The sequence below is a fragment of the Oncorhynchus masou genome, unplaced genomic scaffold, assembly GCF_036934945.1.
Source record: "Oncorhynchus masou masou isolate Uvic2021 unplaced genomic scaffold, UVic_Omas_1.1 unplaced_scaffold_3078, whole genome shotgun sequence".
In the NCBI taxonomy this organism is placed as follows: domain Eukaryota; kingdom Metazoa; phylum Chordata; class Actinopteri; order Salmoniformes; family Salmonidae; genus Oncorhynchus; species Oncorhynchus masou.
In genome coordinates, this window is record NW_027009496.1 from 28148 (window position 1) to 44280 (window position 16133).

The 16133-nt window shown below is 49.0% G+C and overlaps 1 protein-coding gene across 1 annotated transcript in view; it reads right to left on the bottom strand.

Moving 5' to 3' along the window:
• Positions 1-15483, bottom strand: part of LOC135534153 (serine/threonine-protein kinase B-raf) — a gene marked incomplete at its 5' end in the record, with an annotated part of 30278 nt that extends 14795 nt beyond the window's left edge. The window contains 5 exons of the mRNA XM_064961271.1: positions 500-546; positions 6016-6192; positions 7967-8169; positions 9652-9788; positions 15358-15483. Coding sequence (XP_064817343.1) covers positions 500-546; positions 6016-6192; positions 7967-8169; positions 9652-9788; positions 15358-15483 — 690 coding nt within the window. The remainder of the gene's footprint in view (positions 1-499; positions 547-6015; positions 6193-7966; positions 8170-9651; positions 9789-15357) is intronic.
• Between the last annotated feature and the right edge of the window lie 650 nt (positions 15484-16133).

Consider the following 16133-nt stretch of genomic DNA (forward strand, 5'->3'; position numbering starts at 1 on the left):
TCTGGCGAGGGGGAACTCAGTCTGGCGAGGGGGGAACTCAGTCTGGCGAGGGGGAACTCAGTCTGGGGAGGAGGGGGGGACCTCAGTCCGGGGGAGAGGGGGGACCTCAGTCCGGGGGAGAGGGGGGAGCTCAGTCTGGGGAGATTCCTGTAGGACCAAACAGCTTTAAAAACAGAGAACCATGGATGTATCTGCTGGTAGCTGTCCATGCCAATTCATCAACTAACACCCTTGCCTTTCTTGCACCGACACTGGTCTTGTTCTCACCTCGTTCACCTGAAGATGGGAGGCACTAACTGTAGGTCCCTCTGAATAACAGCGTCCTGCTAAATGACTACCATGTAAAAACAGATCTGAACACAAAGACTATGTCCTATCGATGACATGTTGATGAGGTGACACAGCGGAGAGAGGTGATTATGACTGCCTTCCAGGTCAGACAGACTGTGAAAGTTGCTTCTTGGGGAAAAGGTGAAAGGTCAGGGGTCAGAGAGGATACTGTTGCTCTTCAGGTCTCTGTGGATGATGGATTTGGCGTGCAGGTAACTAGGGAGGAAAACCACAACAATCCCAGGTTAGTTAGTATCAATAAACACTGGTACACTAGACATATTTAGAGTCCCAGGTTAGTTAGTAATCAATGAACACTGGTACACTAGACATATTTACAGTCCCAGGTTAGTTAGTATCAATGAACACTGGTACACTAGACATATTTAGAGTCCCAGGTTAGTTAGTAATCAATGAACACTGGTACACTAGACATATTTACAGTCCCAGGTTAGTTAGTATCAATAAACACTGGTACACTAGACATATTTACAGTCCCAGGTTAGTTAGTAATCAATGAACACTGGTACACTAGACATATTTACAGTCCCAGGTTAGTTAGTAATCAATGAACACTGGTACACTAGACATATTTAGAGTCCCAGGTTAGTTAGTATCAATGGACACTGGTACACTAGACATATTTACAGTCCCAGGTTAGTTAGTATCAATAAACACTGGTACACTAGACATATTTACAGTCCCAGGTTAGTTAGTATCAATAAACACTGGTACACTAGACATATTTACAGTCCCAGGTTAGTTAGTATCAATAAACACTGGTACACTAGACATATTTACAGTCCCAGGTTAGTTAGTATCAATAAACACTGGTACACTAGACATATTTACAGTCCCAGGTTAGTTAGTATCAATGAACACTGGTTCACTAGACATATTTACAGTCCCAGGTTAGTTAGTAATCAATGAACACTGGTACACTAGACATATTTACAGTCCCAGGTTAGTTAGTAATCAATGAACACTGGTACACTAGACATATTTACAGTCCCAGGTTAGTTAGTAATCAATGAACACTGGTTCACTAGACATATTTACAGTCCCAGGTTAGTTAGTATCAATAAACACTGGTACACTAGACATATTTACAGTCCCAGGTTAGTTAGTAATCAATGAACACTGGTTCACTAGACATATTTACAGTCCCAGGTTAGTTAGTAATCAATGAACACTGGTTCACTAGACATATTTAGAGTCCCAGGTTAGTTAGTATCAATAAACACTGGTTCACTAGACATATTTAGAGTCCCAGGTTAGTTAGTAATCAATGAACACTGGTTCACTAGACATATTTACAGTCCCAGGTTAGTTAGTAATCAATGAACACTGGTTCACTAGACATATTTACAGTCCCAGGTTAGTTAGTAATCAATGAACACTGGTTCACTAGACATATTTACAGTCCCAGGTTAGTTAGTAATCAATGAACACTGGTACACTAGACATATTTACAGTCCCAGGTTAGTTAGTAATCAATGAACACTGGTTCACTAGACATATTTACAGTCCCAGGTTAGTTAGTAATCAATAAACACTGGTTCACTAGACATATTTAGAGTCCCAGGTTAGTTAGTATCAATAAACACTGGTTCACTAGACATATTTACAGTCCCAGGTTAGTTAGTAATCAATGAACACTGGTACACTAGACATATTTACAGTCCCAGGTTAGTTAGTATCAATAAACACTGGTACACTAGACATATTTAGAGTCCCAGGTTAGTTAGTAATCAATGAACACTGGTACACTAGACATATTTAGAGTCCCAGGTTAGTTAGTATCAATGAACACTGGTACACTAGACATATTTAGAGTCCCAGTGTTAGTTAGTAATCAATGAACACTGGTACACTAGACATATTTAGAGTCTCAGGTTAAGACTCTCCTAACCTCCACTGTACCAGTCTGTTTGTGTTAAGCCTCTCCTAACCTCCACTGTACCAGTCTGTCTGTGTTAAGCCTCTCCTAACCTCCACTGTACCAGTCTGTCTGTGTTAAGACTCTCCTAACCTCCACTGTACCAGTCTGTCAGTGTTAAGACTCTCCTAACCTCCACTGTACCAGTCTGTCTGTGTTAAGACTCTCCTAACCTCCACTGTACCAGTCTGTCCACGTTAAGACTCTCCTAACCTCCACTGTACCAGTCTGTCCACGTTAAGACTCTCCTAACCTCCACTGTACCAGTCTGTCCACGTTAAGCCTCTCCTAACCTCCACTGTACCAGTCTGCCAGTGTTAAGACTCTCCTAACCTCCACTGTACCAGTCTGCCAGTGTTAAGACTCTCCTAACCTCCACTGTACCAGTCTGCCAGTGTTAAGACTCTCCTAACCTCCACTGTACCAGTCTGCCAGTGTTAAGACTCTCCTAACCTCCACTGTACCAGTCTGTGAGTGTTAAGTCTCTCCTAACCTCCACTGTACCAGTCTGTGAGTGTTAAGCCTCTCCTAACCTCCACTGTACCAGTCTGCCAGTGTTAAGACTCTCCTAACCTCCACTGTACCAGTCTGTCCACGTTAAGCCTCTCCTAACCTCCACTGTACCAGTCTGTCAGTGTTAAGACTCTCCTAACCTCCACTGTACCAGTCTGCCAGTGTTAAGACTCTCCTAACCTCCACTGTACCAGTCTGTCCACGTTAAGCCTCTCCTAACCTCCACTGTACCAGTCTGTCTGTGTTAAGCCTCTCCTAACCTCCACTGTACCAGTCTGTCTGTGTTAAGCCTCTCCTAACCTCCACTGTACCAGTCTGTCTGTGTTAAGACTCTCCTAACCTCCACTGTACCAGTCTGTCCACGTTAAGCCTCTCCTAACCTCCACTGTACCAGTCTGTCAGTGTTAAGCCTCTCCTAACCTCCACTGTACCAGTCTGTCCACGTTAAGTCTCTCCTAACCTCCACTGTACCAGTCTGTCCACGTTAAGCCTCTCCTAACCTCCACTGTACCAGTCTGTCCACGTTAAGCCTCTCCTAACCTCCACTGTACCAGTCTGTGTGTGTTAAGACTCTCCTAACCTCCACTGTACCAGTCTGTGTGTGTTAAGACTCTCCTAACCTCCACTGTACCAGTCTGTCCACGTTAAGCCTCTCCTAACCTCCACTGTACCAGTCTGCCAGTGTTAAGCCTCTCCTAACCTCCACTGTACCAGTCTGTGAGTGTTAAGCCTCTACTAACCTCCACTGTACCAGTCTGTCCACGTTAAGACTCTCCTAACCTCCACCGTAGCAGAGTTGTGAGTTCTGCAGGTACCTACAGTAGTTCAGAGGCTGACTCATTTAAATGCAGCTCTATCTGCTGTGTTGTGTTGGCCAGAGACTGAGCACATTAATGCCTTATGAGACAGAAAAGGGAAAGTAGGAGAGTCAGCGTAGGGGACGAGGGCGTGAACCAGGAGAGTCAGCGTAGCGGACGAGGGCGTGAACCAGGAGAGTCAGCGTAGGGGACGAGGGCGTGAACCAGGAGAGTCAGCGTAGGGGACGAGGGCGTGAACCAGGAGAGTCAGCGTAGGGGACGAGGGCGTGAACCAGGAGAGTCAGCGTAGGGGACGAGGGCGTGAACCAGGAGAGTCAGCGTAGGGGACGAGGGCGTGAACCAGGAGAGTCAGCGTAGGGGACGAGGGCGTGAACCAGGAGAGTCAGCGTAGGGGACGAGGGCGTGAACCAGGAGAGTCAGCGTAGGGGACGAGGGCGTGAACCAGGAGAGTCAGCGTAGGGGACGAGGGCGTGTACCAGGAGAGTCAGCGTAGGGGACGAGGGCGTGAACCAGGAGAGTCAGCGTAGGGGACGAGGGCGTGAACCAGGAGAGTCAGCGTAGGGGACGAGGGCGTGAACCAGGAGAGTCAGCGTAGGGGACGAGGGCGTGAACCAGGAGAGTCAGCGTAGGGGACGAGGGCATCAACCAGGAGAGTCAGCGTAGGGGACGAGCGCGTGAACCAGGAGAGTCAGCGTAGGGGACGAGCATGTCAACCAGGAGAGTCAGCGTAGGGGACGAGGGCGTGAACCAGGAGAGTCAGCGTAGTGGACGAGGGCGTGAACCAGGAGAGTCAGCGTAGGGGACGAGCGTGTGAACCAGGAGAGTCAGCGTAGGGGACGAGGGCGTGAACCAGGAGAGTCAGCGTAGGGGACGAGGGCGTCAACCAGGAGAGTCAGCGTAGTGGACGAGGGCGTGAACCAGGAGAGTCAGCGTAGGGGACGAGCATGTCAACCAGGAGAGTCAGCGTAGGGGACGAGGGCGTGAACCAGGAGAGTCAGCGTAGTGGACGAGGGCGTGAACCAGGAGAGTCAGCGTAGGGGACGAGGGCGTGAACCAGGAGAGTCAGCGTAGGGGACGAGGGCGTGAACCAGGAGAGTCAGCGTAGGGGACGAGGGCGTCAACCAGGAGAGTCAGCGTAGTGGACGAGGGCGTGAACCAGGAGAGTCAGCGTAGGGGACGAGCGCGTGAACCAGGAGAGTCAGCGTAGCGGACGAGGGCGTGAACCAGGAGAGTCAGCATAGCGGACGAGGGCGTGAACCAGGAGAGTCAGCGTAGGGGACGAGCATGTCAACCAGGAGAGTCAGCGTAGGGGACGAGGGCGTGAACCAGGAGAGTCAGCATAGGGGACGAGGGCGTGAACCAGGAGAGTCAGCGTAGGGGACGAGGGCGTGAACCAGGAGAGTCAGCGTAGGGGACGAGCGCATCAACCAGGAGAGTCAGCGTAGGGGACGAGCGTATCAACCAGGAGAGTCAGCGTAGGGGACGAGGGCGTGAACCAGGAGAGACAGCGCAACGGACGAGCGTGTCAACCAGGAGAGTCAGCGTAGGGGACGAGGGCGTGAACCAGGAGAGTCAGCGTAGCGGACGAGGGCGTGAACCAGGAGAGTCAGCGTAGGGGACGAGCATGTCAACCAGGAGAGTCAGCGTAGGGGACGAGGGCGTGAACCAGGAGAGTCAGCGTAGGGGACGAGGGCGTGAACCAGGAGAGTCAGCGTAGGGGACGAGCGCGTGAACCAGGAGAGTCAGCGTAGTGGACGAGGGCATCAACCAGGAGAGTCAGCGTAGGGGACAAGGGCGTGAACCAGGAAAGTCAGCGTAGGGGACGAGGGCGTGAACCAGGAGAGTCAGCGTAGGGGACGAGGGCGTGAACCAGGAGAGTCAGCGTAGGGGACGAGCGCGTGAACCAGGAGAGTCAGCGTAGGGGACGAGGGCGTGAACCAGGAGAGTCAGCGTAGGGGACGAGGGCGTGAACCAGGAGAGTCAGCGTAGGGGACGAGGGCGTGAACCAGGAGAGTCAGCGTAGGGGACGAGGGCGTGAACCAGGAGAGTCAGCGTAGGGGACGAGGGCGTGAACCAGGAGAGTCAGCGTAGGGGACGAGGGCGTGAACCAGGAGAGTCAGCGTAGGGGACGAGGGCGTGAATCAGGAGAGTCAGCGTAGGGGACGAGGGCGTGATCCAGGAGAGTCAGCGTAGGGGACGAGGGCGTGAACCAGGAGAGTCAGCGTAGGGGACGAGCTCGTGAACCAGGGGAGTCAGCGAAGGGGACGAGCGTGTCAACCAGGAGAGTCAGCGGAGGGGACGAGTGTGTGAACCAGGGGATGCACCCCAAATAGCAGCCTATTCCCTATGTCTGGGACTAGTTCTGGGAACAGGGTGCTAGTCGGGGTACATCCCGTGTGTTGTGGACTAACTCACTCCATGCCCTGCGCGGTCTGCCGGGCGATGTCTATGAGCTTGATCATCTCAAACTTGGTCTCTATGATGTGTAGATGGTGGTAGAGGGAGGAGCCCTCACACCACTGGGTCACGATGGCCAGCTGAGGCTTGGTGGTGTAACCCATGAACAGCAGGATGTTGACGTGACGCGTCTTCCTGTTTGGGAGCAGGGAGAGGATATCAAAACCACTGAGAAGGAGCTTTTAGTTGTCCATTCAGCATGCTATTTCATGACAAAACACAGAAGCCCTGCTATTTCATGACAAAACAGAGAAGCCCTGCTGTTTCATGACAAAACAACAGAGAAGCCCTGTTGTTTCATGACAAAAACGAAGCCCTGTTGTTTCATGACAAAAACAGAAGCCCTGTTGTTTCATGACAAAAACAGAAGCCCTGTTGTTTCATGACAAAAATGAAGCCCTGTTGTTTCATGACAAAAACGAAGCCCTGTTGTTTCATGACGGAACAGAGAAGCCCTGCTATTTCATGACAAAACATAGAAGCCCTGCTATTTCATGACAAAACAGAAGCCCTGCTATTTCAAGACAAAACAAAAGCCCTGCTATTTCATGACAAAACAGAAGCCCTGCTATTTCATGACAAAACAGAAGCCCTGCTATTTCATGACAAAACAGAAGCCCTGCTATTTCATGACAAAACAGAAGCCCTGCTATTTCATGACAAAACAGAAGCCCTGCTATTTTATGACAAAACAGAAGCCCTGCTATTTCATGACAAAACAGAAGCCCTGTTATTTCATGACAAAACAGAAGCCCTGCTATTTCATGACAAAACAGAAGCCCTGCTATTTCATGACAAAACAGAAGCCCTGCTATTTCATGACAAAACAAAATCCCTGTTATTTCATGAAAAAACAGAAGCCCTGCTATTTCATGACAACAGAGAAGCCCTGTTATTTCATGACAAAACACAGAAGCCCTGCTATTTCATGACAAAACAGCGAAGCCCTGTTATTTCATGACAAAACAACAGAGAAGCCCTGTTGTTTCATGACAAAAACGAAGCCCTGTTGTTTCATGACAAAAACAGAAGCCCTGTTGTTTCATGACAAAAACAGAAGCCCTGTTGTTTCATGACAAAAACAGAAGCCCTGTTGTTTCATGACAAAAACAGAAGCCCTGTTGTTTCATGACAAAAACAGAAGCCCTGTTGTTTCATGACAAAAATGAAGCCCTGTTGTTTCATGACAAAAACGAAGCCCTGTTGTTTCATGACAAAAACGAAGCCCTGTTGTTTCATGACGGAACAGAGAAGCCCTGCTATTTCATGACAAAACATAGAAGCCCTGCTATTTCATGACAAAACAGAAGCCCTGCTATTTCATGACAAAACAGAAGCCCTGCTATTTCATGACAAAACAGAAGCCCTGCTATTTCATGACAAAACAGAAGCCCTGCTATTTCATGACAAAACAGAAGCCCTGCTATTTCATGACAAAACAGAAGCCCTGCTATTTCATGACAAAACAGAAGCCCTGTTATTTCATGACAAAACAGAAGCCCTGTTATTTCATGACAAAACAGAAGCCCTGTTATTTCATGACAAAACAGAAGCCCTGTTATTTCATGACAAAACATTGAAGCCCTGCTATTTCATGACAACAGAGAAGCCCTGTTATTTCATGACAAAACAGAAGCCCTGTTATTTCATGACAAAACAGAAGCCCTGCTATTTCATGACAACAGAGAAGCCCTGTTATTTCATGACAACAGAGAAGCCCTGTTATTTCATGATAAAACAGAAGCCCTGTTTACACTACACTTGTCGGTTATACTGTATATCCCAACACGCCTAAGACCTGGAAGGTAGCAGGTAATTACCTCAACATCTGCAGTGAACCAAGTCTTCCACCACTGTGTTACAGGCCAAGCTTTTCAGTACATGGCTGAAGGGTTAAAACGTGTCTTACCGGAGGACTCCCACTTCGTTCTTAAAGGCCTGTAGCTGCTGTGGGGTGGGAGCTGTGACGTTCAGCATCTTCACCGCCACGTCGCCGTGCCACTTGCCCTTGTAGACGGTCCCAAAGGATCCAGAGCCTATCCTCTGACCCAGGGTGATCTGACCTTCTGGGATCTCCCAGTCGTCACTCGAGTCCCGTCTGCCCAGGGTTTTCTACATGGGGGGGGACACACACAGATGGTTTTACTTCCTGCTTTACAACAGAGCCGGTCTTAAAGTGGCAGCGAACGGTGACAGGCTCTGTGCGTGTCACCACACTGTGTGTGTTTTTACTAGGTCTTTCTCCAACTGAATACCTGGTCATTTTCTAGCCATCTTGACAACTCCTATAGTCATTATTTGGCATCTCAGTCATATTGTAAACTTATTGATCCTGCTTTGTGATACACCAATCAGCTCTAAGGTCTGTGTTCCTTATACACCAATCAGCTCTAAGGTCTGTGTTCCTTATACACCAATCAGCTCTAAGGTCTGTGTTCCTTATACACCAATCAGCTCTAAGGTCTATGTTCCTTATACACCAATCAGCTCTAAGGTCTGTGTTCCTTATACACCAATCAGCTCTAAGAAGGTCTGTGATCCTTATACACCAATCAGCTCTAAGAAGGTCTGTGTTCCTTATACACCAATCAGCTCTAAGGTCTGTGTTCCTTATACACCAATCAGCTCTAAGAAGGTCTGTGTTCCTTATACACCAATCAGCTCTAAGGTCTGTGTTCCTTATACACCAATCAGCTCTAAGGTCTGTGTTCCTTATACACCAATCAGCTCTAAGGTCTGTGTTCCTTATACACCAATCAGCTCTAAGAAGGTCTGTGTTCCTTATACACCAATCAGCTCTAAGGTCTGTGTTCCTTATACACCAATCAGCTCTAAGGTCTGTGTTCCTTATACACCAATCAGCTCTAAGAAGGTCTGTGTTCCTTATACACCAATCAGCTCTAAGGTCTGTGTTCCTTATACACCAATCAGCTCTAAGGTCTGTGATCCTTATACACCAATCAGCTCTAAGGTCTGTGTTCCTTATACACCAATCAGCTCTAAGAAGGTCTGTGTTCCTTATACACCAATCAGCTCTAAGAAGGTCTGTGTTCCTTATACACCAATCAGCTCTAAGAAGGTCTGTGTTCCTTATACACCAATCAGCTCTAAGAAGGTCTGTGTTCCTTATACACCAATCAGCTCTAAGAAGGTCTGTGTTCCTTATACACCAATCAGCTCTAAGGTCTGTGTTCCTTATACACCAATCAGCTCTAAGAAAGTCTGTGTTCCTTATACACCAATCAGCTCTAAGGTCTGTGATCCTTATACACCAATCAGCTCTAAGGTCTGTGTTCCTTATACACCAATCAGCTCTAAGAAGGTCTGTGTTCCTTATACACCAATCAGCTCTAAGGTCTGTGTTCCTTATACACCAATCAGCTCTAAGGTCTGTGTTCCTTATACACCAATCAGCACTAAGAAGGTCTGTGTTCCTTATACACCAATCAGCTCTAAGAAGGTCTGTGTTCCTTATACACCAATCAGCTCTAAGAAGGTCTGTGTGCCTTATACACCAATCAGCTCTAAGAAGGTCTGTGTGCCTTATACACCAATCAGCTCTAAGGTCTGTGTTTCGTAGCGGTTGTGTCTCACCATCTTATTGCGGTCGTCAGACGAGGACGATGACTTCCTCTCTCTCTGTGGACACGGAGACTTCTGAGGAGCCTTCACATTGGTCAATGAGCCAGGCAGCGAGGCCGGGGGCGTGGCCGACAGCCCTGCAGTCGACCCTAATTGGAAGTAGGAGAGGGAGGGAGGGGGTTAGGGAGGGAAGGGGGGGAGGGGGTGGAGGAGGAAAACAAAAGAAAAGGAAAGATGAGGATGAGAAGAAACGGAGGGCAAACAGAAGACGGTAGGAGGAGGAAGAGGAGGAAGACAGGGATTGAGTGACAGAGAGAAGGGATATGTCCAGTCCCAAACTGACACCTAGACCCTATGCCCTAGGATCGACCCCTAGACCCTATGCCCTAGGATCGACCCCTAGACCCTATGCCCTAGGATCGACCCCTAGACCCTATGCCCTAGTATCGACCCCTAGACCCTATGCCCTAGTATCGACCCCTAGACCCTATGCCCTAGGATCGACCCTAGACCCTATGCCTAGGATCGACCCCTAGACCCTATGCCCAGGATCGACTCCCTAGACCCTATGCCCAGGATCGACCCTAGACCCTATGCCCTAGGATCGACCCCCTAGACCCTATGCTCTAGGATCGACCCCTAGACCCTATGCTCTAGGATCGACCCCTAGACCCTATGCCCTAGGATCGACCCCTAGACCCTATGCCCTAGGATCGACCCCTAGACCCTATGAAATGATTTGATGGGTATAGAACGAAACAGTGAAACTTCCACCGATCCTATCAGAGGGCAGGTTGGAACAATTACCCTATTGCTTACACCTGTCAAAAAACATCTCTGATCTCCACAAGTGCATGGGGTCCGATCATAGGGTCTAGGGATCCGATCATAGGGTCTAGGGGTCCGGACATAGGGTCTAGGGGTCCGATCATAGGGTCTAGGGGTCCGATCATAGGGTCTAGGGGTCCGATCATAGGGTCTAGGGGTCCGATCATAGGGTCTAGGGGTCCGATCATAGGGTCTAGGGGTCCGATCATAGGGTCTAGGTCGATCATAGGGTCTAGGGGTCCGATCATAGGGTCTAGGGGTCCGGACATAGGGTCTAGGGGTCCGATCATAGGGTCTAGGGGTCCGATCATAGGGTCTAGGGGTCCGATCATAGGGTCTAGGGGTCCGATCATAGGGTCTAGGGGTCCAATCATAGGGTCTAGGGGTCCAATCATAGGGTCTAGGGGTCCAATCATAGGGTCTAGGGGTCCGATCATAGGGTCTAGGGGTCCGATCATAGGGTCTAGTGGTCTATTTGGGATTGGGCCATAGAGTGGGTTTCAGAGAACAGGAGGGTTGAGGGGAGTAGGAGTGTTGTGTCCTGGTGGTGTTGGAGGTGAGGTGTGATGTCACAGTGGGAGGGTTGAGGGGTGATGTCACAGTGGGAGGGTTGAGGGGTGATGTCATAGTGGGAGGTGAGGTGTGATGTCACAGTGGGAGGTGAGGTGTGATGTCACAGTGGGAGGTGAGGTGTGATGTCACAGTGGGAGGTGAGGTGTGATGTCACAGTGGGAGGGTTGAGGGGTGATGTCACAGTGGGAGGTGAGGGGTGATGTCACAGTGGGAGGTGAGGGGTGATGTCACAGTGGGAGGGTTGAGGGGTGATGTCACAGTGGGCGGTGAGGGGTGATGTCACAGTGGGAGGTGAGGGGTGATGTCACAGTGGGAGGTGAGGGGTGATGTCACAGTGGGAGGTGAGGGGTGATGTCACAGTGGGAGGTGAGGTGTGATGTCACAGTGGGAGGGTTGAGGGGTGATGTCACAGTGGGAGGTGAGGGGTGATGTCACAGTGGGAGGTGAGGGGTGATGTCACAGTGGGAGGTGAGGGGTGAAGTCACAGTGGGAGGTGAGGGGTGATGTCACAGTGGGAGGGTTGAGGGGTGATGTCACAGTGGGAGGTGAGGGGTGATGTCACAGTGGGAGGTGAGGGGTGATGTCACAGTGGGAGGTGAGGTGTGATGTCACAGTGGGAGGTGAGGTGTGATGTCACAATGGGAGGAGAGGGGTGATGTCACGGTGAGGGGTGATGTCACAGTGGGAGGTGAGGGGTGATGTCACAGTGGGAGGTGAGGGGTGATGTCACAATGGAGGTGGTACTGATGGTTTAACAGAACTGATGGCTTCTACGCTTGTGGCTAGAGCACAGCACTCTTCTCCCTAACCTGAACCTGATTCTCCTAACCTGTCAACTTCTCCCTAACCTGAACCTGATTCTCCTAACCTGTCAACTTCTCCCTAACCTGAACCTGATTCTCCTAACCTGTCAACTTCTCCCTAACCTGAACCTGATTCTCCTAACCTGTCAACTTCTCCCTAACCTGAACCTGATTCTCCTAACCTGTCAGCTTCTCCCTAACCCGCCACGTCAGCTTCTCCCTAACCTGAACCTGATTCTCCTAACCTGTCAGCTTCTCCCTAACCCGCCACGTCAGCTTCTCCCTAACCTGAACCTGATTCTCCTAACCTGTCAACTTCTCCCTAACCCGCCACGTCAGCTTCTCCCTAACCTGAACCTGATTCTCCTAACCTGAACCTGATTCTCCTAACGCGTCAACTTCTCCCTAACCTGAACCTGATTCTCCTAACCTGAACCTGATTCTCCTAACGCGTCAACTTCTCCCTAACCTGAACCTGATTCTCCTAACGCGTCAACTTCTCCCTAACCTGAACCTGATTCTCCTAACCTGAACCTGATTCTCCTAACGCGTCAACTTCTCCCTAACCTGAACCTGATTCTCCTAACCCGTCAACTTCTCCCTAACCTGAACCTGATTCTCCTAACCTGTCAACTTCTCCCTAACCTGAACCTGATTCTCCTAACCTGTCAACTTCTCCCTAACACGTCAACTTCTCCCTAACCCAACCTATCAACTTCTCCCTAACCCAACCTGTCAACTTCTCCCTAACCCAACCTGTCAACTTCTCCCTAACCCAACCTGTCAACTTCTCCCTAACCCAACCTGTCAACTTCTCCCTAACCCAACCTGTCAACTTCTCCCTAACCCAACCTGTCAACTTCTCCCTAACCCAACCTGTCAACTTCTCCCTAACCCAACCTGTCAACTTCTCCCCAACCCAACCTGTCAACTTCTCCCCAACCCAACCTGTCAACTTCTCCCCAACCCAACCTGTCAACCTCTGCCTAACCCAACCTGTCAACTTCTCCCTAACCCAACCTGTCAACTTCTCCCTAACCCAACCTGTCAACTTCTCCCCAACCCAACCTGTCAACTTCTCCCCAACCCAACCTGTCAACTTCTCCCTAACCCAACCTGTCAACTTCTCCCCAACCTGTCAACTTCTCCCTAACCTGTCAACTTCTCCCTAACCTGTCAACTTCTCCCTAACCTGTCAACTTCTCCCTAACCCGTCAACTTCTCCCTAACCTGTCAACTTCTCCCTAACCCAACACGTCAACTTCTCCCTAACCTGTCAACTTCTCCCTAACACGTCAACTTCTCCCTAACCTGTCAACTTCTCCCTAACCTGTCAACTTCTCCCTAACCTAACCTGTCAACTTCTCCCTAACCTGTCAACTTCTCCCTAACCCGCCAACTTCTCCCTAACCTAACCTGTCAACTTCTCCCCAACCTGTCAACTTCTCCCTAACCTGTCAACTTCTCCCTAACCTGTCAACTTCTCCCTAACCTGTCAACTTCTCCCTAACCCGCCAACTTCTCCCTAACCTAACCTGTCAACTTCTCCCCAACCTGTCAACTTCTCCCTAACCCGTCAACTTCTCCCTAACCCGTCAACTTCTCCCTAACCTGTCAACTTCTCCCTAACCTGTCAACTTCTCCCTAACCTAACCTGTCAACTTCTCCCTAACCTGTCAACTTCTCCCTAACCTGTCAACTTCTCCCTAACCTGTCAACTTCTCCCTAACCTGTCAACTTCTCCCTAACCCGTCAACTTCTCCCTAACCCGTCAACTTCTCCCTAACCTAACCTGTCAACTTCTCCCTAACCCGTCAACTTCTCCCTAACCTGTCAACTTCTCCCTAACCCGTCAACTTCTCCCTAACCCGTCAACTTCTCCCTAACCTAACCTGTCAACTTCTCCCTAACCCGTCAACTTCTCCCTAACCTAACCTGTCAACTTCTCCCTAACCTGTCAAATCCTCCATCGAGCCTCAACCGTAGAAGCCGTCAGTTTAGAGGAAACCATCAGTGCCACCGGTGTGTGAAGGAGAGGGTGTTGCTGAGATGGGGGGAGGTGCCTGGTGCAGTAGGGAACTCTGGGTAATGTAGTACTTTAACGGCATCCTCTACTTTATAACCAATACATCTCAATGTGGCTTCCAACAATACATTAAAAAGACAACAACCTACTCACACTGGAAGGTAGTGAATATATTACACTGTCAACTACAGTCAACTACAGTCAGTCAACACATTACACTGTCAACTACAGTCAGTCAACACAGTCAACTACAGTCAGTCAACACAGTACACCGTCAACTACAGTCAACTACAGTCAGTCAACACATTACACTGTCAACTATAGTCAGTCAACACATTACACTGTCAACTATAGTCAGTCAACACATTACAACTACAGTCAGTCAACACATTACACCATACACACATTATACCATCGACTACAGTCAGTCAACACATTACACCGTCACACACAGTAAGTCAACACATTACACTGTCGACTACAGTCAGTCAACACATTACACCATACACACATTACACTGTCGACTACAGTCAGTAAACACAGTACACCGTCAACTACAGTCAGTCAACACATTACACCATCAACACAGTACACTATCAACTACAGTCAGTCTACACATTACACCATACACACATTACACCGTCAACTACAGTCAGTCAACACAGTACACCGTCAACTACAGTCAGTCAACACATTACACCGCCAACTACAGTCAGTCAACACATTACACCATCAACACAGTACACCGTCAACTAGTCAGTCAACACATTACACCATCAACACAGTACACCATACCATCGACTACAGTCAGTCAACACATTACACCATCGACTAGTCAGTCAACACATTACACCAACACAGTACACCGTCAACTAGTCAGTCAACACATTACACCATCAACACAGTACACCGTCAACTAGTCAGTCAACACAGTACACCGTCAACTAGTCAGTCAACACATTACACCGTCGACTAGTCAGTCAACACATTACACCGTCAACTACAGTCAGTCAACTACAGTCAGTCAACACATTACACTGTCAACACTGTTACATGGTATGTCAGTTCTGAGGACATTTATATAATGTTCTATACATCTATAGTGTATTTTCCTATTCCCTGATCAGAGCCTGGATCCAAAGGATCGGTAGGATCTGTTTTCCCTTCTAGATCAGAATGAATCAGAATATACGGGCAGATCCTAGAGCCTCAGCCCTACTCAGAGATGCTTTGTGGACACAGGCCCTGAAACACAAAAACCCTCCCATATGAGAGTTTTGGAAGCAGACGGAGGGGGGGGGGTCGGTAGTGACAGTGTGAGGGATTATGGTAGTGAGAGAAAACATAAGGAAAGAGAGTGAAGAGCGAAACACAGACAAGACAGTGGGGGGCCAAAACACAGGTGGGAGGTGAGGACACACACATCACCACAATACACACACACACCACAATACCACACACAGAGGCACGCCACAGAGACCTAGCTACCTCGGAACACAGGCTCGGACTCAAAATCAAAGACTATGTCATTGGGGTAGGAGTATAGGAGGGGGCTTGAGATCCGTGTTCGGTGCTTCTTCAAGCAGCGGGCGGGTGGGTGGGTCTGCAAGGGGGCTGCAGGAGGAGGGGAAGAGAGACAGACACAGCAGGATCACTGGCCCTGAAGACCAGCTACTGGGCCCACTTCTCTATGGTACCTACTGTAGGCCCGATCCAAAATGGACGCCTAGTCGCTGTACTGTGCTCTACTTCTGGCCAGAGCCCAATGAGTGCCAACGAGGAGAATGCATGAATCTGTCTCCGTGGACCAGGAGAAAGTTAGGGAGTTTTTCCACACATTATCACTGGCGAAAAGTAGTGCACTAGATAGGGAATAGGGTACCATTTGAGACTGGCCCTATAGTAAGTAGTCTACACTCTTTCAGAGGGAGCATGGATGGGCAGTAGAAATCAGAGAATGTTAGGGAATAAAAAGGGTAGATGGCTCTCTTAAAGGGGAAGTCTCCTTAAAAGGGACAGAGTTTTACAGTCTAAGGACAAATATTCTAAATATGCATCAACAAGACTAGTAGAATTAGAATTCTGAACGGACAAAATGAGTTTCGAGGATCTTGTAAAACAAGAGAGAAAGAGAACACAGATGCAGGATATGGGGGTGGTGGTGGTGGTGGGGGGACTTGTTGATTGAATTAGTGATGATGATAGCTTCCTTACCTCCTTCTGATCTCTGTAAACCTTGGTCTCGAATCAAGTCCTGAAAGAAA